Source organism: Biomphalaria glabrata, chromosome 16 (assembly GCF_947242115.1).
Source record: "Biomphalaria glabrata chromosome 16, xgBioGlab47.1, whole genome shotgun sequence".
Classification (NCBI taxonomy): Eukaryota; Metazoa; Mollusca; class Gastropoda; family Planorbidae; genus Biomphalaria; species Biomphalaria glabrata.
This window is the reverse complement of record NC_074726.1, coordinates 29,011,973-29,038,717: the sequence shown is the minus strand read 5'-3', so window position 1 is coordinate 29,038,717 and position 26,745 is coordinate 29,011,973. Positions and strand designations below refer to the sequence as shown.

General features: G+C 35.3%; 1 protein-coding gene across 1 annotated transcript in view; it reads left to right on the top strand.

The window, feature by feature from the left end:
• The first annotated feature begins 15,098 nt into the window (after positions 1-15,098).
• LOC106079830 (myosin-6-like) overlaps positions 15,099-26,745 on the top strand; it is a 65,723-nt gene continuing 54,076 nt past the window's right edge. Inside the window, exons 1-9 of the mRNA XM_056014591.1 lie at positions 15,099-15,269; positions 18,133-18,420; positions 20,633-20,683; positions 20,814-20,873; positions 21,578-21,634; positions 23,329-23,376; positions 24,076-24,120; positions 24,588-24,635; positions 25,776-25,838. Of these exons, the coding sequence (XP_055870566.1) occupies positions 18,135-18,420; positions 20,633-20,683; positions 20,814-20,873; positions 21,578-21,634; positions 23,329-23,376; positions 24,076-24,120; positions 24,588-24,635; positions 25,776-25,838 (658 nt within the window). The 5' untranslated portion in view covers positions 15,099-15,269; positions 18,133-18,134. The remainder of the gene's footprint in view (positions 15,270-18,132; positions 18,421-20,632; positions 20,684-20,813; positions 20,874-21,577; positions 21,635-23,328; positions 23,377-24,075; positions 24,121-24,587; positions 24,636-25,775; positions 25,839-26,745) is intronic.

Genomic DNA, 26,745 nt, shown 5'->3' with positions numbered 1-26,745 from the left:
TTGCATTACATCTTTTGTATTGAAGCTTCACCTTAAACACAGTTATGTCTACCGATTTTAATTTAACTATATAAAATAAATTCAATTTGTCAATTTTGTTGTATGCTTCTTTTGATCAACTAAAACTTATATGTGCATCAAGCTATAGTTAAAGTACAGTATTTCACTTATATAGACCTCAGGTCTGACCTGCATTTGGTCTTTGGTCTGATACATATTTTGTGCTGTCTGCCCAGTCTTTCTATGTCTAATGTTTAGTTTGCTATTCTGTAATATTTTAACATACCGGCACACAATTGGGTCTTGTAATAATTAGTTGGAGGTCTTGGAATATTAATTAGTTTGCATTAATAACAAAGAACCACTTGTATTTCAGTTACACAATACAATGAGCTGTATATTTAAAACTAAAGCAAAAAAACTTAAACATAATCATACATTTGAATGATTTCACCTTCTTATTCTCAATCTATAGAATTTTTACTATGCCTATAATTGATATACCCTGTTGTACACATGTGGACTGCGCTTGATATTTCTGGGATATATTGTCTTTAGTTTGATAAAATGCAATAGCTAATAGATTTCTAAGACTAATACTAAGACTGTTTTATTGATCCTTATGGAAATTTGTTGTGATGGCAAGGATTCTTTTCTCATAAAAGCAACACAACAGAAACATTCACTTAAATAGAACAGACACAACATTGAGTGACTACACTTCTTTTATAACCATGTTGTAGAGCTCACTTTACTGTATCTGTATTATCAATGATGTTCCCTCTTTGTTACGAGCAGATGACTCTTTAATATTACACCAAAACAGACCCATCGATAGTAGATTATGAACACTTTAATATTGGCTCAACGAATAGGTCTATAATCTTGTTTACAATAGCAAATTTATTTACATGACTTATCCAAACTGATACAACTGCACCTTATATAACCTTTTAGTTTTGTTCTTAAAAAGTATTTTTTGTATTTTGCTTGTTCTCTATTCATGGCTAATCTCTCCTTTTTTCTTTTTCCTTGGCTTGTCTTTCCTTTTTTCTCACCATTGCTAATCTCTCTCTGCATCAACCTTTTGTGAACATATTTCCTTTGTTCCATCCATATCCAGATCCAACAACATCCCCTCTTCCCTCAACACTGCTACCTCAGCCTCGTCCACCACTATCTATTACCAATAGTATTGTTCCTAGATTTAGACTTTTGTCTAGAAATACTGTTGACAGGAGATCAATTACCGGGGTTTTACTTTTATGTTGAACCACACATGTTGCACGCAGATGTGACTATTTTAATTATACACCAAAACAAAACAATTAATAGTAGATTATGAGCACTTTAATGTTCATGATAATCTTGTTTACAATTACTCTATTTTTTTACTTACTCTTTCAACATGCGTTTGCATCATTCCACATTCATACTATACTGTGCACATAACTCTTTTTGGATTTAAGCACACAAAAATCACTTAGTAATAATGAGTTTAGAAATGCTAAACTGGACTATATATTTTGCTTAGGTGTTGTACATCATGTACTTTGTTGACCACTGGGGTACATGTGATTACATAAATATTCACTCTGCTGCGCACAAAACTCTTTATGCATTAAAGCACACAACATTCATTTGGTAGTTATAAATTTTGAAATGCCAAGCTGGACTATGTTTTTGCTTATTTTTTTCCGTTGTGCTTCATGTGCTTTGTTGACCTCTGGGGCATGTGTGATTAAACATTCAAAATGATGTGCACATAACTCTCTTTGCATTAAATCACATATTCATTTTGCAATACTGAGTTTTGAAATACTAAACTGGACTATATTTTTTGCATTTTCATTTACCTTTGTATATCATGTGCTTTGTTGATCTCTGGGGCATGTGTCATTAATCATTCACACTGGGCTGTGCAAATAACTCCTTTTGCATTTAATCACCCATCATTTATTAGGTAATAATGCGTTTTGAAATGCTTAACTTTACAATATTGTTTTGCAATTTTATTACCAGTTGTATATCATGTGCTTTGTTGACCTGTGGGGCATGTGTGATTAAACATTCAAAATGATGCGCACATAACTCTCTTTGCATTAAATCACCCATCATTTATTAGATAATAATGCGTTTTGAAATGCTTAACTTTACAATATTGTTTTGCAATATTATTTACTGTTGTATATCATGTGCTTTGACTATTGGGACATGTGTGATTAAATATTTACACTGTGCTATGCACATAACTCTTTTTGCATTAAAGCACACAACATTCATGTGGTAATTATGAGTTTAGAAATGCTAAAACGGACTATTTTTGCATTTTCTTGGTATTGTACATCATGTACTTTGTTGACTACTGGGGCACATGTGATTACATAAATATTCACTCTGCTGCGCACAAAACTCTTTATGCATTAAAGCACACATTTGTTTGGTAATTATAAATTTTGAAATGCTAAGCTGGACTATACCTTTGTATATCATTTGATTTGTTGATCACTGGGGCATGTGTCATTAATCATTCACACTGGGCTGTGCAAATAACTCCTTTTGCATTTAATCACCCATCATTTATTAGGTAATAATGCATTTTAAAAAGCTTAACTTTACAATATTTTTTGGCAATTTTATTTACCGTTGTATATCATGTGCTTTGTTGACTATTGGGGCATGTGTGATTTAATATTTACACTGTGCTATGCACATAACTCTTTTTGCATTAAAGCACACAACATTCATGTGGTAATTATGAGTTTTGAAATGCTAAAATGGACTATTTTTGCATTTTCTTGGTGTTGTACATCATGTGCTTTGTTGACCACTGGGGTACATGTGATTACATAAATATTCACTCTGCTGCGCACAAAACTCTTAATGCATTAAAGCACACAACATTCATTTGTTAATTATAAATTTTGAAATGCCAAGCTGGACTATATTTTGCTTTTTTTTTTTCGTTGTGCTTCATGTGCTTTGTTGACATCTGGGGCATGTGTGATTAAACATTCACAATGATGCGCACAAAACTCTCTTTGCATTAAATCACATATTTGTTTAGCAATAATGAGTTTTGAAATGCCAAACTGGACTTTATTGTTAGCATTTTCATTTACCTTTGTATATCATGTGCTTTGTGGATCACTGGGGAATGTGTCATTAATCATTCACACTGGGCTGTGCAAATAACTCCTTATCACCCATCATTTATTAGGTAATAATGCGTTTTGAAATGCTTAACTTTACAATATTGTTTTTCAATTTTATTTACCGTTGTATATCATGTGCTTCGTTGACTATTGGGACATGTGTGATTAGATATTTACACTGTGCTATGCACATAACTCTTTTTGCATTAAAGCACACAACATTCATGTGGTAATTATGAGTTTAGAAATGCTAAACTGGACTATATATTTTGCTTTTTTTTGGTGTTGTATATCATGTGCTTTGTTGGCTACTGGGGCATGTGTGATTAAACAAACACAATACATTGTTGAATTGTTGTACATCATGTGCTTTGTTGACCACTGGGGCATGTGTGATTAAACAAACACAACACATTGTTGAATTGTTGTACATCATGTGCTTTGTTGACTTACTGGGGCATGTGTGATTAAACAAACACAACACATTGTTGAATTGTTGTACATCATGTGCTTTGTTGACTTACTGGGGCATGTGTGATTAAATAAACACAACACATTGTTGAATTGTTGTACATCATGTGCTTTGTTGACTTACTGGGGCATGTGTGATTAAACAAACACAATACATTGTTGAATTGTTGTACATCATGTGCTTTGTTGACTTACTGGGGCATGTGTGATTAAACAAACACAACACATTGTTGAATTGTTGTACATCATGTGCTTTGTTGACTTACTGGGGCATGTGTGATTAAACAAACACAACACATTATTGAATTGTTGTACATCATGTGCTTTGTTGGCTACTGGGGCATGTGTGATTAAACAAACACAATACATTATTGAATTGTTGTGCATCATGTGCTTTGTTGACTTACTGGGGCATGTGTGATTAAACAAACACAATATATTATTGAATTGTTGTGCATCATGTGCTTTGTTGACTTACTGGGACATGTGTGATTAAACAAACACAATACATTATTGAATTGTTGTGCATCATGTGCTTTGTTGACTTACTGGGGCATGTGTGATTAAACAAACACAATACATTGTTGAATTGTTGTATATCATGTGCTTTGTTGACTTACTGGGGCATGTGTGATTAAACAAACACAATACATTATTGAATTGTTGTGCATCATGTGCTTTGTTGACTTACTGGGGCATGTGTGATTAAACAAACACAATACATTGTTGAATTGTTGTATATCATGTGCTTTGTTGACTTACTGGGGCATGTGTGATTAAACAAACACAATACATTGTTGAATTGTTGTATATCATGTGCTTTGTTGACTTACTGGGGCATGTGTGATTAAACAAACACAATACATTGTTGAATTGTTGTACATCATGTGCTTTGTTGACCACTGGGGCATGTGTGATTAAACAAACACAATACATTATTGAATTGTTGTGCATCATGTGCTTTGTTGACTTACTGGGGCATGTGTGATTAAACAAACACAATACATTGTTGAATTGTTGTACATCATGTGCTTTGTTGGCTACTGGGGCATGTGTGATTAAACAAACACAATACATTGTTGAATTGTTGTACATCATGTGCTTTGTTGGCTACTGGGGCATGTGTGATTAAACAAACACAATACATTATTGAATTGTTGTGCATCATGTGCTTTGTTGACTTACTGGGGCATGTGTGATTAAACAAACACAATACATTGTTGAATTGTTGTACATCATGTGCTTTGTTGACCACTGGGGCATGTGTGATTAAACAAACACAATACATTATTGAATTGTTGTGCATCATGTGCTTTGTTGACTTACTGGGGCATGTGTGATTAAACAAACACAATACATTGTTGAATTGAAAGCTTTTTATTACATCACTTGCTAATACTGTTTAAAGATAAATGTTGCACATCAACAAAATGGTTGCATCCAATTAACACCAAAGAAAACATGTTAACTTTGATTTTAAAATGCTAAACTTCTGGACCTCCTCTTGTATGACAATGCTAGTAATTATTTATAACAAAATCCAGCATTGGGTCATTTGGTCCTTTTGATCTTACACTAATTTTATAGTTTTATACAATCCCTTTCCTCTTAATGTACTATCACTTCTAAGTAGTATCTTTACCATCTTTTAGTGTTCCTGTGAGAAAATATTTAGTTTGCTTTTCTGTGTTGTTACATACAATATTTAGTTTGCTTTTCTGTGTTGTTACATACAATATTTAGTTTGCTTTTCTGTGTTGTTACATACAATATTTAGTTTGCTTTTCTGTGTTGTTACATACAATATTTAGTTTGCTTTTCTGTGTTGTTACATACAATATTTAGTTTGCTTTTCTGTGTTGTTACATACAAGAGAGAGATGCATTATGATTGTGATATCTTGTTTCTGTGGGTATAAAAATGCAGTTTTATAATAATAATAATCTTTATTATCCGTGAGGAAATTTGTTTTACAATTGTGCGTTACATAAAACAGTACATGATATGAGCAAACAATTGTACAATAGCATCCAGGATATACTTTTCTCTTTAACATTACATGCGAAATGGATAAAAATAAGTTACATATTGTTCAATGGTTTAATTGTCAAAGGAACAAGTTTTTTTGTAATTGGTGTCATGTATCTTCTTAATTAATTATATCTAATGTTAAACATTAGTCTTATGAGACAGTTGGTTATGTGTTCATATAATCACTGAAAGGGATCATGCATTATACATTTGTTCCTGTTTACCTTTGCATATTTTTTTATTAGAAATTTAAAAATGTTCTTCCTAAAAGTTAATGAACAACTTTTTCTCCTTTAAAACACAAAAGCATAGAATGAAAGATATGTCTAACATCTGTACAAGTGTCAACAACTTCTTGATTTATTTCATTTGTTTAGCATAGTGTCACTTTGTTATAGCATGCGGAAGCATGGTGGAGAGGCTAAGTACGCTTTAACTTTGCTTAGCTTCTCTACCCATGAAGGCGGCTCGAGGTTCGACACCCGACTCCTGATTCAAGCAGAATTGTGTTTACTGAGCGTCTAAAAGGCAGCACAGAAAACTTTTTCCCAGGTACCCCGGGCCCCCCCTCCATTAACCGGTCTATAAATGAGACTAAAAGCCATAACTTATTTATTTTTTTAAATATTTGTGTATTTTTTTTCAGATATAATGGAACTGTCGATTCACACAATTGCAATATTTTTCAGCTTTCTAGATATAATAGAAAATATTTTTGAATATTCTCTTACACCGGATAAAAAATGTGATTTTCTTTTCAGAATTCTCTGCTAAAAGAAATTATTATTGTGCATGTTTTTTTTTTCGCATGTTATTAACCTTACTAAATCTGACTGACCTCGAGAAATGGTAAATGGATTGTTTAGATTTTGCCTGAAAGTCAGAGGTTAGGATTGAATGTTGGGTTATGATTGAGTTTTGGTTTTGGTTGTGAGCTTTGAGTGAAATTAGAAGCAAATGTGACTCGCAGAAAGTTATTTCTACCGTATGGGATAAAATGCCGCTGCAAATCGACGCGGACATACTTGTTTTTACTAACTACTAACCCGGGGTGTAGGTTAAGTGAGAAAGGTGAATGACAGCCATATTCTTTCGACTTAAGAATAGTCATTCACCTACATTTCTCAACTACCTAGCTCATGTATGGCTCCTCGAATGCCACACCCTGGGCAACAGTCTTGGCTGACTGGCTAAATACATGAGTAATTTATGAGCTGAATAATATTTACAGGATAGTCCTTGTTTTGCATGATTCAAAACAAGAAATCGGCAGGAAATTGCATAGGTTGTATGTAAAAATCTACATCTAAAAATTTATTTACAACTTTTGTAGTTGTAGTTAACAATGTTCAAATTAGTTTCAATTTCTCATTGATTATCTGATTTACGACTAGTAATGTAGAAATTATTATTTTTTTTTTACTTTAAATTGACATCACAAATTTTGTAATGTTCATCTTTAATAATTTTCATAATTTTTCTAGGATTTTAATTTTAAGCGTGGAAAGAAAAGCAAGAGGATCACAGGCAGTGCACCATTCCTTCATGAGGGAAAAAAAATCTTTTTTTCCACATACATTTAACATTGAACATTTAAAAACTTACATTTTTCATGTTTGTATTGTAGGCAAAGCTTGAGTGTTGTGTCAAGCATGGTTATGCAATCTTTGATGATACAAACATGTGGCTTTGGATGCCTTCTGCATTGAGACTACATTATGTTTAACAGTACTAAATTAAATTATTTCTCGTTATTCACATTTAATTCTATATTTTGTGTTCTACTCAGAAGATGGTTATTCCAGTTTGAAACTATAAGTAATTGAAAAACATTTATTCATTTGATTAATCTCTACTTTAACTTAGAAATATTACATGTTGACAGCACATTAAATTCAATTTTAATCCAAAAAATCTGTACCTAGACCTAGTCTATATCAAATACAAATGCCACATTTAGATCCACTATTTTTTCTGCAATTATTGTAATTTAGATGTAATAAATAAGAATATATTTATTAATTATATAATAATATACTATTCTCTCCTCCCCCTATTCAAAACTACTGCTAGTAATAGTGTATATTCCTAGTTGTTTATTCAATCTACATAGCTATCCGTATTTACGGTCGGTATTTTATATAGGTCTGTGAGTTCTACAGCTATTATTTCTATTAGTTTATTTTGTCTCTCTCTCTATCTGTGATTAAAGTCGGTATTTAAAAAAACTAGATTATTCCCCCTTTTGATAATGATTTTGGCCTTGACAACGGAGAAAATTGGCCAGGAGTGTAAATACCGAAGCTAAATGCCTCCGAATAGCAAGAATAAAACATACATTATTTTATGATATTTAAACTGTTTTGTTTGCAGCAAGAAAACGTCAGCATGTTTGTTTTTCAATTTTCGATAAGCTGACATATACACAATCACTAGGGGAATCCCGGTAAGCAACCAATTAGCGTTCAGCATTTATGAGTGGGCTATAATTATACAAGAAACTTACCAAATAGATTACGCAAGTTTCCAAATTTAGCTAAAAACTTCTTAATAGATTAGGAAGTGTAGCCAAATTTTAAAAGTGCTTTCGAAGCCGAACAATTTGATACCAAATATGACCAGTGTCAGTGTATTTGCTATGCAAAAGAGTTATTTTAGGCGTAACTATGTGGAATTTTTACATTTTTTTTAATCAAAGCTTGATTAATATGCACCCTAAAAATGAAAAAAAGTATAATTTAAAGCATTATTTCAGAAAAATGAATATTCTATTCTAGTAAATAAATGTATAAGCAATGTAAATATCCATTTTTGGGTCTAAAATGACTATTTTTAAAGGTAATTCTCCCCTTAAATCACGGGCACAAATAAGAGCGACTGAAACCGGTCTTATGACATGTTGGTATTGTAATTGCTGTGTGCAGAATGCTTCTTGTTGAATGATGCACTGAAAATGAGCAAATTTAAAATTAGCACCAGTCTCTTATTTTTGCAACTTTGCATCAAAACCATTTCATTTCATGGTTGGTGCTCCATACCTTGTTAGACTAGCTAGCTTTGAATTTTTTTTTTATGTTTTCACCTTTTCTGAACAAATTACTTCTGCAGCTTTAACTCCTTCATAAAATCACCTTCACTAAATGATTTGCAATGGCTTGCAATTAAGTTTGACAAAATGTAGCTTGCTTTCACTGCAGGCTCACTCTCGTTGTTCAGTTTAAAAAATATTATTTTTCAATTCAAGTAGCTTGATATCTACTATTTTCCAGTGTAATACTTTGACATTATTTTGATAATTTTTTAGGTGGCCAAGTGGGCAGCATGCGGCTCCTGAACACCGTGTTTGACATGCCTGGTGTACACGTTCTTTCATCCGCACCCTTTCTCTGATCAAGTTAAAACTTCGCAAAATTATTCATTGACATAGACACGATGTGAATCAAATCAAAGAAGTAACCGATTACACAATTAATTACTGGTAATTCATTATTTTGTTTGATATTGAATAAGAGAAATAACTTGTACATTATTGGTAGATATAGTTTTAATGACATTCTTCCCCTTTAGATAAGCTAGTTAATTTAAAACAAAAAAAAATTCTAAAAAAATATTTTGTTTGTTTTGTTTGTTTTTGAATATTTCTAAAACTAGAATTATTATATTTTCTTTTTATTTTCAAATTTCAAGTTATCTGCCTTTATTCTATATGGGCATTTTGCTTATATTTTTTTTTAGCTATACCCGCTAATAGGTAATGTGAACTGATCATATATTGGTTCATGAATCCTCTTTAGGTCACATGGGAGCTTCTAAAAATATTTTTTTTTATCATTGTTAAACCCTAGAACCCTACTGATGTTATGTATTTCAGTAAACATATTATACCATTGAATGTTGTTTATTTACTGTAAATTCTGAAGTTTTGCCTGTTTTGATGAGATGGTTTTTTAAGTTGTAATATACAGTAGTGTTTACATTTTGTTGATTTCGTTGTAGACAACTAAGCTTTTCATTTCAGATAACAAGACAGTTCTATAGGCTACCAGAAGGCGCTAGAGATTACCCGAGGCCACAAGAGACTACATGAGGCAGCAAGAGACTACTAGAAGGTGCTACCCACTATCAGAAGTTCCCACATCTGCTTGTCTGCCCATACGTGCTGTGTTTGGTTGAAAGACATAGTACTTAGAAGAATTTTGTTGACCGTGTCACGGTTCTGATGTCAAGAGACCAGATGACCACAAAGAGCACTAAACCAACCAGTCACCAGTCCTGTTGACAAGCCTGTTGACTTCTGATGGAGAAGTTTAGTAGCTGCGATATTTAGCCTGTTTAGAGTTGAGATGTATTTTCTTTTTTGTATAAATTCACAATGTAGTGAAGCAAGACTCCTCCTATTTGTATTGTACTTTGGTACTTGATGACCATACTTTGATTAGATTAAGTTGACGATGTTAATTGTCTGATTTTTGGTTTCTCCTACACTAGTTGAATATTAATGTTATAGAGAATTTTGATGATATTGTAAGAGTTATTTTGGGAAATGTAGAAATGTTAACTAAGTAGCAATGTTAACTTCAAATTGTTTGCTGTTTGATACTGTCATTTATCCCGATTTAGTTAAAGTTTAATGCCCCCTTGTGCGTCATGTTTTCCTGACAAGGGCATTTTTAAGGCGGGGGTGTGTGTGACATAATGGGGAAATAACATTTATTTTTTAGTAATTTTGATTATAGGAGTGATTCCCCTTAGTAGTTTATATAAGGGCCTGTAGACCCTGTTTAGTGGCCACTTGATCCTGAGTTACCAGCTTGACCACTGGACCTGTGTTGTAAATATTTTTTCTGTTATTGGTCGTGTGTCTTGGGGTACTCGGGAGAAGTGTGCCCTGCTCTGGAGATCTTTGTGGCTAAGTATATCTTTAGTCATTGTAGTATTTTATATAATGTAGATATAGCCTCAAATGATTTCCAGGCAGTATATTTTTACCCTGATGTTCTGCATCCTGGGGTACTCCCAAACGTGACATATTTTTGTAGCCTTTCTCTGAGGGATTCAACCTGTATTGAATCATCAGATGGGCTTTACATATTTTTATAGCCTTGTCTCTGAGGGATTCAACCTGTATTGAATCATCAGATGGGCTTTACATATTTTTATAGCCTTGTCTCTGAGGGATTCAACTCTGTATTGAATCATCAGATAGGCTTTACCGAACGGATGTCTATAGGTGGGATTCTATGAAGCTTGTAGGCTCAAAGGTTTCCCTGAAGCTTATAGTTCATCATGACCCTTTTGTGTTTTTGGCTAAAAGTGGCTAGTGTCAGCCTGAAGCCTGTAACCCCAGAGTAGCCAAAAGTGGTTGTGTTTTGACCTTCAGCCTGTGACCTTCAGTTGGCTGTGTAAGCCTGAAGCCTGTAACCCCAGAGTGGCCAAAAGTGGTCATGTGTTGACCTGAGGCCTGTGACTTTAATTTTCCTACACTGATGTGTGATTTCCAGAATGTGACGATAATATAAATATATTATATGACTAGGGCGGTATGCCATACAATTTTTGAGTGTCTCTTTTGTTTATTTTGTATTGAGAAGGCCAGGTTGATGGCTATTTATTTTACATAGTTGTAACATATGACTAGAGCGGTGCACCATACTATTTTTTGTGTGTGCGTAGCTTTTGTTGTTTTTTGTGTGAAGGCCTGTAAGTTGATGGCCATTTATTTACACATTTATTTGACTTTATTTTACTCATGTAAATAAACTTTGTATATATTTTTACCTGCGACTTTAAGTCTTGTGTTGCATACATTAGTTGAATTGTATACCTGGAGGACCTAATAACCTAGGCAGTACAAGGAGGGACCAATGTGCCACTGGACGAACGTGCCAGCAGACCACTAACACTGATCTGTTGACCTAAAATGACTAAATCTAGCTATAATTCTCATTGAATATTTTTAGCTATACCCGCTAATAGGTAATGTGAACTGATCATATTGGTTCATGAATCCTCTTTAGGTCACAATTGGTAGAATTCAAGTCATTGATTAATATGCATGACTAGATTGACCTATGAATTGGCAGAATTTAAGTCATTAATTGATATGCATGACGTAAGCATCTTCTTTTTTTGAGTAATGTCTATATTTCATAGATAATTTATTAAGTAATTCTCTTTTAAACTATGTCTATAATTATACAATTACTGTCAACTAAATAGAATCACATTCAACAACTTACACTCTTATCTTATATAATACAGACGTTACTTCAAAAAAGAAGTAGATTGCGTCATGCATGTTAACCAATGATGTAAATTCTGCAAAGTCATTGGTTTTCCTGGCTGACTCAGGCAACCCTTTCCATGCTCTAATAGCACCATTTTCTTTCACGAATAGCATATAGGACGAAGACTGGGAGAGATTTTAAAGAAAATAGTTCCAATCCTGGTGAAGACTGGGATTTTTAATCGGGATCTTTGGGCACCTCTGAGTCCACCCAGCTCTAATGGGTACCTGACATTAGTTGGGAAAAGTAATGGCGGTTGGTCGTTGTGCACTCAGGCTGCCACAGCCCTCGCGGCGTCCCTGGAAACCAGATCAGTAAATCAAGTGTAAGCAAATAGCAGACTACACTGATTAACTTTTTGTGTGGAAATCCTGGCAGCAATGTATACAGGAAGATCAGAGGTATTCTAAGCTGGCAGTAAAAACTGGTCTATACTTAGCTGGGCTATAAAACAAACCAGGATATAAACTAGAAGAGATACAACTTGTATGTGCATATATAAGTTTACAATCTTTATATCACTCTGTATAAAACTCAACTGAATACATAGGACTATTTTTTTACGCGAAATAACAATAACAAGGTTACAAAGACAGTTTGTGTGGAAACACAAGCTAAAAATCTGGTCCACCCAGGCAGGTAAAAAGGCAGGTTTAAATATTTTCAGAAGGAATATCAGAATTGAAATTCTATCAAAGGCAAATGACTGAAAAGAGTGAAGAAAGAATGTTGACCGATCTTGTGTGGTGCCCCAACGGTCCAGCAGACAAAGGGATAGGTGAATGTGAAGTTAGATGTGAACCTGGCATAACTGATGTCAAATAATGAGTATCTAATTGATTTAATTGTTTTGTAAAGGGTCAATCTTTTATTCAAAGCCTCAAGGAAGAAAAAACACCTCTTACTGAAAAAAAAAGTCCTTTAGTTCTGTGCATGTAGTTTAATGGGTGACAGTCTGCAGTAAACGCGATAATATGAAAAACTACTTACAAATTGTTGGTTTAAATTATGTTCCACTTATATGCATATTAAATAGATTTTTTCTCATAAAAAATTAAAAATATAGTAGTTAGTACGACATAACTTATTTTTACTTAGCAATACATTTGTAAAAAAAAAAATTGACAAAAAAAAATAAATAAATCTAAAACCTTTTTCATAAACGTGTATAAAATATGGTAAATATTCGTCTCCCTTACTAAATAGCCTCCCGTGTTTGTTACTATTATTAGTGAATAGTTGTTAAAATGGTGTATTTTTATCATAAAACTGCTTGCATACGGTAGTTGATTTAAAAAATGAAATCTTTCGCTTTCAGAAAAGAAAAAAGTAGCCGTTGCATAACAAATTTGAAAGGTCTAAAGTCTAAACTATCATGATGTCGGATTATCAATATCTTTTGTAGTTTACGAGATCTAAATGGGGCGGTCGGACGGACGGACATGCAAACCACACAAAACTAATATCGTCTAGTCCCCTTTCGGGGGCCACTAAAATGGCAATGTCTTCGATTCCGAAGATTAAAGATGAGTGCATTGTTTCACATGACTACGCAAACCCAGTTGCGACCTACATATTTTCCCGAATCTCATACAAAGCCGCTGTCCGTAATACCAACATCTTTTTCTTTTCATAGAACATAATAATAGTAGAAAGTAAAGTAAGCCTCTAAGAACATGTGATATTGTTTTAAAACTCTACTTGAGTTACCAATTTCTTCGCTTTTTTTCAACAAGATTACAGCATACAATAAACTGAATAGAATCTTCACAGAAAACAGTACACACATCCGTGTCTCACATGACTGATTGTACTATCGGCACACAACGGACCTGACCTTCTTAGACGCTGGACCCAGTCTGAAAATAACTCGGTCACACTTCAGATCTATTGGGCTAGTGATGTAAAGTTCGTCTGTTTCAATGGCAGACGGTTAGCGAGGTTGCAATGTGGCCAGCACAACGACCAACGGCTTATACTTTTCCCCAAATAATGTCAGGCACTTGATATTACAGACGGGTGGACTCAGGGGATGCTACACAGAAAGATCCTTGGTATCACTTACAAAGACCGCTTCACAAACGAAGAGATTATAATTAGGATTACAACGACAGAAGGCTCCACATTGACCTGCTACCTTATGGCCATATCACAAAATCCTTTCAAAAATCTTCCTTCGGGGAACAATACCAGGAAATAAAAAGAGGCAGACAGAGAAAGCGATGGGAAGACAATAGAATGATTGGACGGGCCTGTCATTGAGGAACAGAGAAAGACGGTCAAAAAATCATGTGTGGTGCCCCAACGGTTTAACAGACTAAGGGATAGGTGAAGAAGGAGGTGAATAACTTAGGGGCACCCTACAATTCTTAAGTTCAAAACCTCAGACATCATCGAGATTCGAACCTGATTCGTTTTGGTTTAAAAGCCTTGAGTTTTAACACTCATTCCTTACACCCCTTGAGAATATAACAGACAAGAGTTTAAGACTAGCAAATGTAAATTTTAAAACAGTTGTATTCTTCTTCTTCTTGAAACTGTCAGGTAGAGTTGAGCCTTCAGCTCTTGGAACTCTTAAGCCAGCAAAAGTGAACAAGTGCTCCCTCTCACTGGCCTGAAAGAGAACAGTGTACACTGTTCTGTCTGACGGGTGGGTCACACTCGCGGGAAGAGGCCGCGTACACAGAGGACCCCCGCCATTTTCCTTTTCTATACCAAGCTAACTGTGCGGGACACGCCATTTATGTAACGGCCCCTTGAGGAAGAGCGCCTGGATTGTGACAAGGTTGTGGGAGCTTTTTTACAACTCCACACAGTGCAATTAGGATGCTCTCGCCCCCCTTAGGCACCCCACGGGAGTCTTGTTTTGCTACCCTTTAGCCTAATCGTTTCCTCCTACGATCGTTTCCACCCGGGCGCCACTATGAGGCAGGGTAGCATGCCCGGGAAAAACAGTTGTATCTAAATGTTCTTCTTTCTCTAGTGAAACGTGATTTGCCTGAGCTTAACGGGAAGGGTTGACCTAAATACCCCGCAAGCTTTCTTTATAGTTAATTTTGTTTTCACAGTGACGAGTTTATTGTTCTGTGTGTCTGCTTCAGACTTCAGACTTAAAGACAGATCTATATTTGTTATCAGTGGAACTCTTCTGACTGTTCATTTTATTTTTTTTTAAATGCGTCGGAATCAATGTTTATCTTTTCTTCTGGTATGCCAGGACAATCTGGTTCCTTGGTCTCGTTACGTCATGGAGCGATTGTTGTGTTCAATGTTGTCCTAAATACACTTCCTAGTTGACACACAAAACTAAACCTCAGAGATACAGGTGAGACTTTATGGTTTAACTTGACATGTACATAAACACACCTTTTTATTTATCTATTTATTTTTTAAACACATTGATTTTAATCTGTTAAAAGTAAACATTTTAAATGTATGATCTTAAAAAGTGTTTTTTGTTCGAAGTAAACATTCTAAATTTATGATCATACAAAAGTGGCTTTTTTTTCTTTCAAAGTTAAAATTCTAAATATATGTTACAAAAGTACTGTTTTTTTTTTGGTTCAAAGTAAACATTCTAAATATATGTTACAAAAGTACTGTTTTTTTTTGGCTCAAAGTAAACATTCTAAATATATGTTACAAAAAGTACTGTTTTTTTTTTGGCTCAAAGTAAACATTCTAAATATATGTTACAAAAGTACTGTTTTTTTTTGGCTCAAAGTAAACATTCTAAATATATGTTACAAAAAGTACTGTTTTTTTTTTTGGCTCAAAGTAAACATTCTAAATATATGTTACAAAAGTACTGTTTTTTTTTGTTCAAAGTAATCATTCTAAATATATGTTACAAAAGTACTGTTTTTTTTTTGGTTCAAAGTAAACATTCTAAATATATGTTACAAAAAGTACTGTTTTTTTTTTTGGCTCAAAGTAAACATTCTAAATATATGTTACAAAAGTACTGTTTTTTTTTTTGGTTCAAAGTAAACATTCTAAATATATGTTACAAAAGTACTGTTTTTTTTGGTTCAAAGTAAACATTCTAAATATAAGATGTTTCAAAAGTTCTTTTTTTGTTTACTTTTATATGTACATGAGTAATTTGATCAACTTGTTTTTCATTGAATTCGAGGAAGTTATTAGACTATTGTTAATATCTACCCAGTCTATCCAGATCTTGGTTTGAATCAATTCGGTTTTACGATTAAATGTAGCCATTATTTATTGGTTTACAATATAGTATCCTTGATCATGTAATGGTCAATAGTTTCTTTATAGGCAGTCATTACTTTCTATGTAATCCTCTGATGAAAGTCATTAATGGTTTAAAACAAAACTGTCCACACAATGATGTTCACATTCGATTTTACCTCTTTGGCTTCACCTATTTGACTTTACAAACATTTCCACATTATTCTTGGTCTTTGAACTATACGAAATCGCTAAATCTAGAGACGCTTCAGGACAGAACACTAAAAAGTAAAGTGGCAATAAAACATACAACTTGAGCCATAATTTACAGATACAAAACACAAAGATAAGGGCATATTTCTTATTCCTCTGATAGGACAAACTTATACAATGTCCCATCTCCCCTAGTGCTATTAGGGCATGGAATGGGTTGCCTGAATCAGCCAGGAAAACTAACGATTTAGCAAGCTTGACTAGATTGACACAGGAAGACGCGTATGGCGTAGTTATTTTCTCTTTTGAAGTAACGTTGGAATCTGTAAGATATCAAAGGGAAGATAATGATGTTTTTCTTTCCATGGTCTCAAGTGCAGATTAATGCCCATGTCTCAATATCTTTAACTCTCGTTTTTAGGCAATGTATGTGGCCATCACAGTGATCGACGCTTAGCTTACTACAGCTGAGGCTAGTGGCACTATGGGATATCTGTCCAGGTCAATGCAATACGATTCGTGTTCCCACAATTTTTTTTATTCCATGGCAAGTTTTTTTGTAAGACGCTTGGCTGATGGCTTCGTTAAATTGCGCATATATATGTTGCCCGGATGTTGCCCGCGGGCCGTAGTTTAGGAATCACTGTTATATACTGTCGAAGAAAGCCTCTCTCCTGTTCTCCTAGACTTATACTGCCTGGTCGTACGATATGCGCGCTGGACTGTCGTAAGGCTGTCTCGATGGCGACGAGTTCATACCCTGCTGGCTGCCTTCCCCCGTCGTCCTGCGGGAGGTTTGGTCTAGGAAGTAAATTATCTTTAAATCTCAAGCAGCACCCGGAACATGTAAAACATTTTACAAACAATAATTGCCCATTAGCCTAAGTATGACTTGAATAGATAATGTGCAGATACTTTGAGGTCGGGCTGACACATCCTGTTCTAAGCATATAAAATTACCATACCGTGTGTCCCTTGACATTTAAACCTCAACCTTTAAAACCGCGGCCTTTGAAGACGTCGTCACAAAAGGGAAGTAACACTCTAAACTAATTGTGGAATCTAACCAATCACTAGTTTCATAACAGAAGACGTTCTGATCTGTGCTTATCTACATTCATCGATTATATCCCTGTGACAAATTTCCAGGTCTTTGGGCACCTCTGAGTCCTCACAGCTCTTATGGGTACCTGACATTAGTTGGGGAAAAGTAAAGACGGTTGGTCGTTGTGCTGGCCACATGACACCCTCGTTAACCGTAGGCCATGGAAACAGATGACCTTTACGTTATCTGCCCTATAGACCACAAGGTCTGAAAGGGGATTAATAAGATTAATATAAATACTCCTCCTCCTCCGTTGAGATAAGTGTCGACGCGTGACCTCCGTGACCTATGTCGTAGGCGCCGGTCGACGTGGGAAGCGTGGCTTGGCTCGAAGGGGGCTCGAGGTTCGACACCCGACTCGTTCAGAGTTGTGTTTACTGAGCGCCTAAAGGCAGCACGGAAAACCAACTCCTAGATACCCCCTCCCCCCCCCCCCCAATGGTCCACAACTGAGATTGGACCAAAAGCGCCCTGAGCAAGCTATAAGCATAAAAGTAGCGCTATATAAAAGCTATAATAATAATAACTCAAAATGTCCGCAATCATACAATGAATCGAACCTCTTAGGCTTTGTCCCAAACAGAAGTGCACTGGAGTGAGTTGATAAACTGAACAATCCATGGCCTTGTGCAGCATTCTTAATCATTCTTCCATTTTCTTTTCTTTGTTTTCCCAGAGATGCCGAAAGGAAAGCTGAAGCCAGAGGACGAGCAGACGATACGAGAAAACTACTTTCTTTTAAGAGAAGAGCTCGACGCTAAGGATCTTGTGGAATTTTTATGTCAGCACAAAGTTTTGGCTGATAACGATAAGCAAAGAATTATTTCTAAAAAATATAAGTCGGAAAGGAATGATCTGCTGTTATCGTTGATCTTGAATGCAGGTTCCGGGGATGGATTTCAACTGTTTATGACATCCATCGAGAAACACTTCAAGAACTTGCATTCTCGTCTGCAAGATATAGGTATTGCTCCTTTTAAACTTCATAAATGGAAGATTGCTCTCAAAAGCTGTGGGTTTAAGTGATGTGTGAGTGTGTGTGTGTGTGTGTATTTGAAACTGTCTCTTTTAAATAAACAGTCGCTTACAAAGTTGCTGGAAGAGCTTGAAATGTAGCAGACGAGATGTGAAATGTAGCAGACGAGATGTGAAATGTAGCAGACGAGATGTGAAATGTAGCAGATGAGATGTGAAATGTAGCAGACCAGATGTGAAATGTAGCAGACAAGATGTGAAATGTAGCAGACGAGATGTGAAATGTAGCAGACGAGATGTGAAATGCAGCAGACGTGATGTGAAATGTAGCAGACGAGATGTGAAATGTAGCAGACGTGATGTGAAATGTAGCAGACGAGATGTGAAATGTAGCAGACGTGATGTGAAATGTAGCAGACGAGATGTGAAATGCAGCAGACGAGATGTGAAATGTAGCAGACGAGATGTGAAATGCAGCAGACGAGATGTGAAATGTAGTAGATGAGATGTGAAATGCAGCAGACGAGATGTGAAATGCAGCAGACGAGATGTGAAATGCAGCAGACGAGATGTGAAATGTAGCAGACGAGATGTGAAATGCAGCAGACGTGATGTGAAATGCAGCAGACGTGATGTGAAATGTAGCAGATGAGATGTGGGTAGGTTTGAACTGGCGAAGTATGGGATCGTCTTCTGCCGTCTTGCGTTCTGTCTTTACGACATTTTTTTCCTCCTCGAAGTTTAAGTAAATGTTTGTGTGTAAGTGTGAGTGATCGTGTGTGTATGTAAGTGTGAATGATCGTGTGTGAGTGTGTATGTAGGTGTGAGTGATTGTGTGTGTGTATGATAATGTCAGGGCTGATTGGGTGCACAAGCTAACTGTATGATTTAATTTTGAGACTTAAGGTTATCCTCGTAATTATACCTTACTATTATATGCTAACGATTGTGACACTAATTGACTGATTGACTTTTAGCTTTCTTTTTTTTTAGTTGTTCCACTTTTTATCCAGCTGTCCTTCTTTCTTTCTTTATCCATACTTTCCTTTCTTTCTATCTTTATCCATTCTTTCTTTTCATCTTTCTTTATACAATATTTCCTTTCTTTCTTTCTCTATTTATTCTTTCCTTACTTCCTTCTTTTTTTTTTAGTCTTCTTCGAAATGTTTTCTGTCTCTCCGTCTCTCTGTCTCTTCGAAACATAAAATTGTTTCGTTTCTTAACTCCATCAGTGTATCTCTTTCTATTTGTTTTTTTTTTTTTTAATTTTCACTTTTGTTTCTTTCTCTGTGTGTCTCTCTTTGTGTGTCTTTGTGTCTTTGTGTCTTTGTCTTTCTTTATTCCCTTTTCACTCGAGGTCTCTTTCAACGTCTCTCTGTTTCTCTCCCTGTTTGTATGTCTTTATATCTTTCTCTCTCTCTCTCTCTCTCTCTCTATCTGCGTCTCACTGTTTGTTTCTCCCGGTGGTTCTGTCGGACTCTGTGTGGGTCTTTCTTTCTGTCTCTCTGCATCATATTCTCTCTGTCTTTCTCTCTGGGTCTCCTTTGTGTCCCTATGCCTCTCTTAGTCTAACCTTGTCTTCATGTCTTCATGTCTTCATGTCTTCCTGTCTTTCTGTCTTCATGTCTTCCTGTCTTCCTGTCTTCATGTCTTCATGTCTTCCTGTCTTCATGTCTTCATGTCTTCCTGTCTTCATGTCTTCATGTCTTCCTGTCTTCATGTCTTCCTGTCTTCATGTCTTCCTGTCTTCATGTCTTCATGTCTTCATGTCTTCCTGTCTTCCTGTCTTCATGTCTTCCTGTCTTCATGTCTTCCTGTCTTCATGTCTTCATGTCTTCCTGTTTTCATGTCTTCATGTCTTTATGTCTTCATGTCTTCCTGTCTTCATGTCTTCCTGTCTTCCTGTCTTCATGTCTTCATGTCTTCCTGTCTTCCTGTCTTCATGTCTTCCTGTCTTCATGTCTTCATTTCTTCACGTCTTCCTGTCTTCATGTCTTCCTGTCTTCATGTCTTCACGTCTTCATGTCTTCATGTCTTTATGTCTTTCTGCCTGGCTCTCGTCTATTTCCCTACATAAGCATGTTTCATCATATTATTCTAGATCCTCCTGTGTAAATTGAAAGCATTGATTGATCTTTTCTATTTGAAATAAAAAAAAAATAATTTCTACATTTTCTAAAAACACATTTACTATTTCACAGCCAAACAAAAAATCTGGTCAGCGAATCAAATAAAGAAAGCCAAAGAATTTGGTATGTATTTGGCTTCGTTTTCACAGAGTGTTAGACTTTAACGCTTTTCTAAGTAATTAAATCCAAGCATCTAGGTTTTTACCTTCTTTTAGTTATAGTTAATCTATAAATTTGAAAAATATTATTTTAGAGCAGGAGAAAGAGCAGTATGACAAAGAGAAAGCTGAATGGATTGACAGGCTTAAACAGTGTAAGTTAATTTCCTTATTTCTGGATTTCTACAATAACTTAGCGTTGCCATTTCGAGACACTGACCTATAGATCTTATAGTCTCGTCACTATATAGTCAATTCCAGCAGCTTAATCCTGTCTTCATTTGTTTGAGTGTATTCCTTATTTCTTCTTTTATTATTTCTTCCATGTTTATGTCTAGCGTTGGTCCTGCATTTAGATCTGGTGGATTTCGTGGTTTAGGTCTGTTGAGCACTTCTTGAAAATATTCTTTCCATCTTTCAGGCTGTTCATTTAATGAAGAAAGTAGTTTTCCATATTTGTCACGGACTGGAACATTGATAGCCTTTTTGGTACCAAGAAGTTTGGTGATTTGGTACAGTTGTTTTATATCTCCTTTACCTGCTGCTTCTTCTGCCTGTTCTGTGAGATTATTTAAAATGATCGTTGGTCACATGACACCCCAGTTAAGTGTCGGCTATCGAAGCATGACCTTTAATCATCGCAATGTTCAGTTATTGCAACAGGAAAAAAATACACCCACACACACACACACACGCACACGCACACACACACACGCACACACACACACACACACACGCACGCACACTAAAACGACAGTACCTATTTAGGTATTATCTTAAAGAGTAAACCGCTACACTTAATTAATCGATTTGTTTTGTTTTTTTTCAGCATAACGTTTGATTTTTTTTTTGTTGACAGTACAAGAAACCAATTCAGCTCAATCGAAGAAGATCGAAGATCAAGATGCCAAAATTCGTTTGTATTGTTCTACCCTCATGATTTATCATTCAGCTTTCGTTTGAATTTTTATTTCAGAAATATCTGTGCATAACGCGGTGGCTGAGCGGTAAAGCGCTTGGCTTCCGAACCGAAGGTCCCCGGTTCGAATCCTGGTGAAACGTGGGCACCTCTGAGTCCACCCTGCTCTAATGGTTAACTGACATTAGTTGGGAAAAAAGTAAAGGCGGTTGGTCGTTGTGCTGGCCACATGACATCCCTGTTAACCGTAGGCCACAGAAACAGATGACCTTTACATCCTCTGCCCTATAAAACCACAAGGCCTGAAAGGGGAGCATTACTTTTTTCTTTCGTCTGAATTGAATTTTTATTTCAAACATTTCTTTGCATAACGAGGATGGATTCACTTCCATCGAATATTTTCATTGTTTTATGCCATTGAAAAGAGAAAAACGTCAAGGCTAGGCGTAGGCGTAGTCCCTTGTTCAAAGTCTTGTTTGGTTTAACCAACTGAGGAGACTATTTCCACATTTATTGCCTTTCCTAAAGCCTACTTTGCATGCTCAGTGCGCCATGGTCCAATCACTTTTGTGGATCACATTAGTCGCTCAGGAAATACAATTCTGCTTCTGCTCAAGTTGGGTGTCAAACCTCGAGCTGCCCTCGATGGGTAGCCAAGCCCCTTTGATCGATTGTCAAGCATCTTTGATCGGTAGCCAAGCCCCTTTGGTGGCCAAGCTCATTGATAGGTAGCCAAGCAGCCTAGATAGGTAGCCAAGCCCATTGATAGATAGCCAAGCTCCCTTGATAAGTCGCCAAGCCCCTTTGATTTAATAAGTCTGTCAGCCGCACACCCCATTAAGACGACTGAAATAAGAATCTTTAACCCTGATGCCAAGGCAGTGCTACTGCTTGGGTCATGGTGAACAATTGAATCAACAGCAAGAAAAACAAAACAAGCGAATACAAAAAAAAAAGTACTTTGATCGATAGCAAAGCCCCTTGATAGATAGCCAAGCACCCTTGATAGATAGCCAAGCACCCTTGATAAGTAACCAAGCCCCTTTAATTGGTAGCCAAGCCCCTTTGATAGGTTACCAAGCCACTTTGACTTAATTAGTTTAAACATGTAGGCCACACACCCCACTAAGAAGACTGAAATGAGAATTGTCAATGTAGTCCTACTGCACGAAAAACAACTGAATTAATAGCAGAAAAAACAAGCGAATTACAAAAAAATACTTTTAAAAACATAGCTTATATTAAGTGTCTTTGTATTAATTCGTTTGGATCAGTCATTTCATTAAATTTATCAATAATAAATCTGTTCTATTAGAAATATTTTTACCAATTGTTTTTAATTCTTTTTGGCGCAATTTCAAAATCGAAACCGATACCTTTTTTTTTTTATTTGTGCAAGTCGGACTAGAGTTACCCCACGTAACTTTCGCGGCGACAGAGAGCGCGGCTCAGAAAAAAAAAAGAGAGTGGGGGTAGGGGGAGAACAAACAATTTTCTCTGTTTATATATAATTCTCTACATCGCCCAACCACCCACCCCATTTGGACAACTGTGCCTTTTAGGAAGTATTCACCCGTCACTACATAGAGGCGTATGCTACGCCGCGGGTCGTCTCGTTCTATATATTTGTTATAATCACGCATAATGTATGAATGTTACAGAATAAGTCATCTTCAGATTTTCTTGTGCAGAGCTCTTAACAGATGAAAATACAAAATTGAAAGAAGAGATTAAAAAATGTAAGTTTTTTGTTGTTTTTTTAAGTGTCAGAATCTTTTTAAAATATCGTTAAAACAAGCAAGAGAAGAAAAAGAATAATTTTTTGAAACCAAAGCTTATCTAAGGTGAAATAACCACTAATTACTGCCATTTAAAAAAAAAAAATTCAAGGTTTAGCTCCCTGTAGCGCCTATAAAACTAAATTAATAAATACGTTCTACATTAATACAACTGGTTAGTTTTTGGATTAATTAATTAATTAATTAATAATTATGGAAAATTTCAACTTGATCTGAGAATGGAAAATGGGAGAAAAAAAAACGTGTCCAAACGTAACAAGGGGACTAAATCCATATACACATATATCCATATTTCTCATTAAGTAGCATTTATTCCACTTATTTGAAATAAAAAATAATAAAAATAATTAATAATTAATAAAATAATTAATCACCAACAATTGGTTAACTAATTGATTATTTTTTTGAGTGATTCATGTTTTTGTCAATTGTGCAAAGTCCTACATTGATCTAAGAGAGGGAAAAGGGAGAAAAACATGTCAAACTTTTTACCAGACAGACAGACAGAGTGAATTGATATAAGCTTGTAAATATTCAAAACGTTAATTAACCCATCTGGTGGTTATTTTATAATTGCTTTAAAAAGTCGTTCAACTCAAATAACTTAAGGATTAACTTTACTATTCATTGTACATGTAGATAAAGAGGAAGAGCAAGCTAAAAGCCGTGAGGAAGAGATACAGAGTAAGTTATTTCCATCGAATTAGAGAGGATTAATAGATAAAGAAGAAATACAATGTAGCAATGTTTGCTATCTTTTGTTGTAGCCAAAAAATGTATCAATATCTGCTATATTTTGTTGTAGCCAAAAATTTATCAATATCTGCTATCTTTTCTTGTAGCCAAAAATGTAGCAATGTCTGCTATCTTTACTTGTAGCCGAAAATGTAGCAATATCTGCTATCTTTTGTTGTAGCCAAAAATGTAGCAATGTCTGCTATCTTTACTTGTAGCCAAAAATGTAGCAATGTCTGCTATCTTTAGTTGTAGCCAAAAATGTAGCAATGTCTGCTAACCTTTATTGTAGCTAAAATGTAGCAATGTCTGTTATCTTTGGTTGTAGCCAAAAATGTCAATGAATTTATTTTGTGTGTGTGTGTGTGTGTCTAATCTTTCCGTGTTATGCTATTGTTGTGTTTTTATATTTCAAGATGTCATTTCCAATGCTTCACGGAAAGAAACCAATATATCAGTCAAAGGTAAGCCTTTCTTATTTTCAAATAACCGCTTCAAGGTTTAGACAGTGTTTTTATAAGTAAATAAACGCTTGATACAGCTTCGAAGTGGACAATGAAGATTTATTACAGACATTAACTACAGTCGAATTTTGTTTATCGGACCACATATGGACGCGATAGTTTGGGCGCTTAGACTTCTACTGTAGTCGCCACTGACCTCGTTATGACACCCTCTATTGCTCCCCATTCTATTCTATTCTCTTCCCCCATAAGTGTCACCACTATCTGATCCACTGGTCACTTTTGAGAGACTTCCTAACTGAGCTCTGCAAAGTTCATGATTGACCCACTTTTAGAATTACCTTTCTCTGAGTACGCTAAACCTCCCACTCTTCTAATATACACATAATTAGTGCATCTAGTTAATATCTGTTTGAATAATAATAATAAGGCTTGCCTTCGAGTCCAAAGATTAATGAGGAATGCAGTATTTCCCGTAACAACGCAACCCCCACTTCGACCTACATATTTTGCCACATCCAACGCAGACATTTAGATTTTCTTTTCGCCGTCTACGTCAGTCGTAGGTAGCAGATTTTCTTTCGGTATCAAATGTGTATCCCTTTTAAGTGATCTCCACCTGCCTCGTTCTGAACCCGCCTGCAACCAGGCGCTCTCTTCTAATCTGTATAAATAGCCAAATACGAAAAAAAAAACATACTTATAGGAAACCTTACTAGGGCAGAGTTAGCAGCAATGAAAAAAAAAACGTTTTGGTCACGAGACCTTCGTCTGCTACAAACAAATAAAAAAGACAAACAATTAGCACAATGCTAAAAGTTAAATTGTCTGATTTTGTTGTTGGGCTTTCGAGGTAGCAAGAAAACTACATCCGCTGATGGGACCTCGGGTCCCAAATGATTATAGTTTTTAATGTAGTCCAGCATTTTTCCATGCGTTTTCTATTTTGTTATACAGTTCTAAACCCTTAATCTTCGGAATGCAGTTTTTCAGTATTTTTTTCAGTCTTTGTTATTTAGATACTGTTTACAATTGTATAGGCTTACAATACAGCATAGGTACATAACATTTTTTAAAACACAAACTACAATGTCTAAGCAATTCTTTACATTTATTTAAACACTTGATGACTCGTTACAGATACCATTCTGAAAGGTCTGAAAGAGGAAAGGGAGAAAATTCTAAAGAATTTTACAGAAGCTAGTAAGTTGATGTAGTAATTGCACACGATTGCATAATATTTAGAACAGCTAGAAGTTACGATTTTTTTTTCTGGTTCTTGTACGATTATTTATTGGTATTCTCATTATATGGACATCTAGATCTAACGCCAGACCGATTTGGTTCAGAACTCTGAAGATCTAGTATAGATCTACTTCTAGATCTAGAACCTAGATAAAATCTATAATAGACTTACGTAAAAATATACGGAACGTTTATGGCCTTCAACGAAATTGAAGCTACTTTAAATGTACTCCATTTACTCAGTTATCGAATAATTCGTATTACAGCTGACTACGCCATGTTGGCTCTAGACCTAGATTTAGTCTCTAGCCAAATTTACATTTATTTTTTTTTTTACTTTGAAAAAATGATAACGGTCGAACTAGAGTTTTCTCAGTGTGGCCAACGAGCTAGTCATTCTTTTCTAATGGACACACATCAACTGTTAAATTTCTAGGAATATCGTTAGAGCCGTTTTTGAGATCAGCTGTCCGCCTACCCACACAGTCACCATATTTCTTCGTGAAGGAGTGACTGGAGTAGAGGTATTGTAAAAAACATTTCAAGTTAAAGTAAAAAGTAAATGCAACAAAGTCAAAGTCAAAAAGTAAATACAATGAGGTCAAAGTAAAAAAGTAAACACAATGAGGTCAAAGTAAAAAAGTAAACGCAATGAAGTCAAAGTAAAAAAGTAAACTCAATGAGGTCAAAGTAAAAAAGTAAACGCAATGAGGTCAAAGTAAAAAAGTAAACGCAATGAAGTCAAAGTAAAAAAGTAAACGCAATGAAGTCAAAGTAAAAAAGTAAACTCAATGAGGTCAAAGTAAAAAAGTAAACTCAATGAGGTCAAAGTAAAAAAGTAAACGCAATGAGGTCAAAGTAAAAA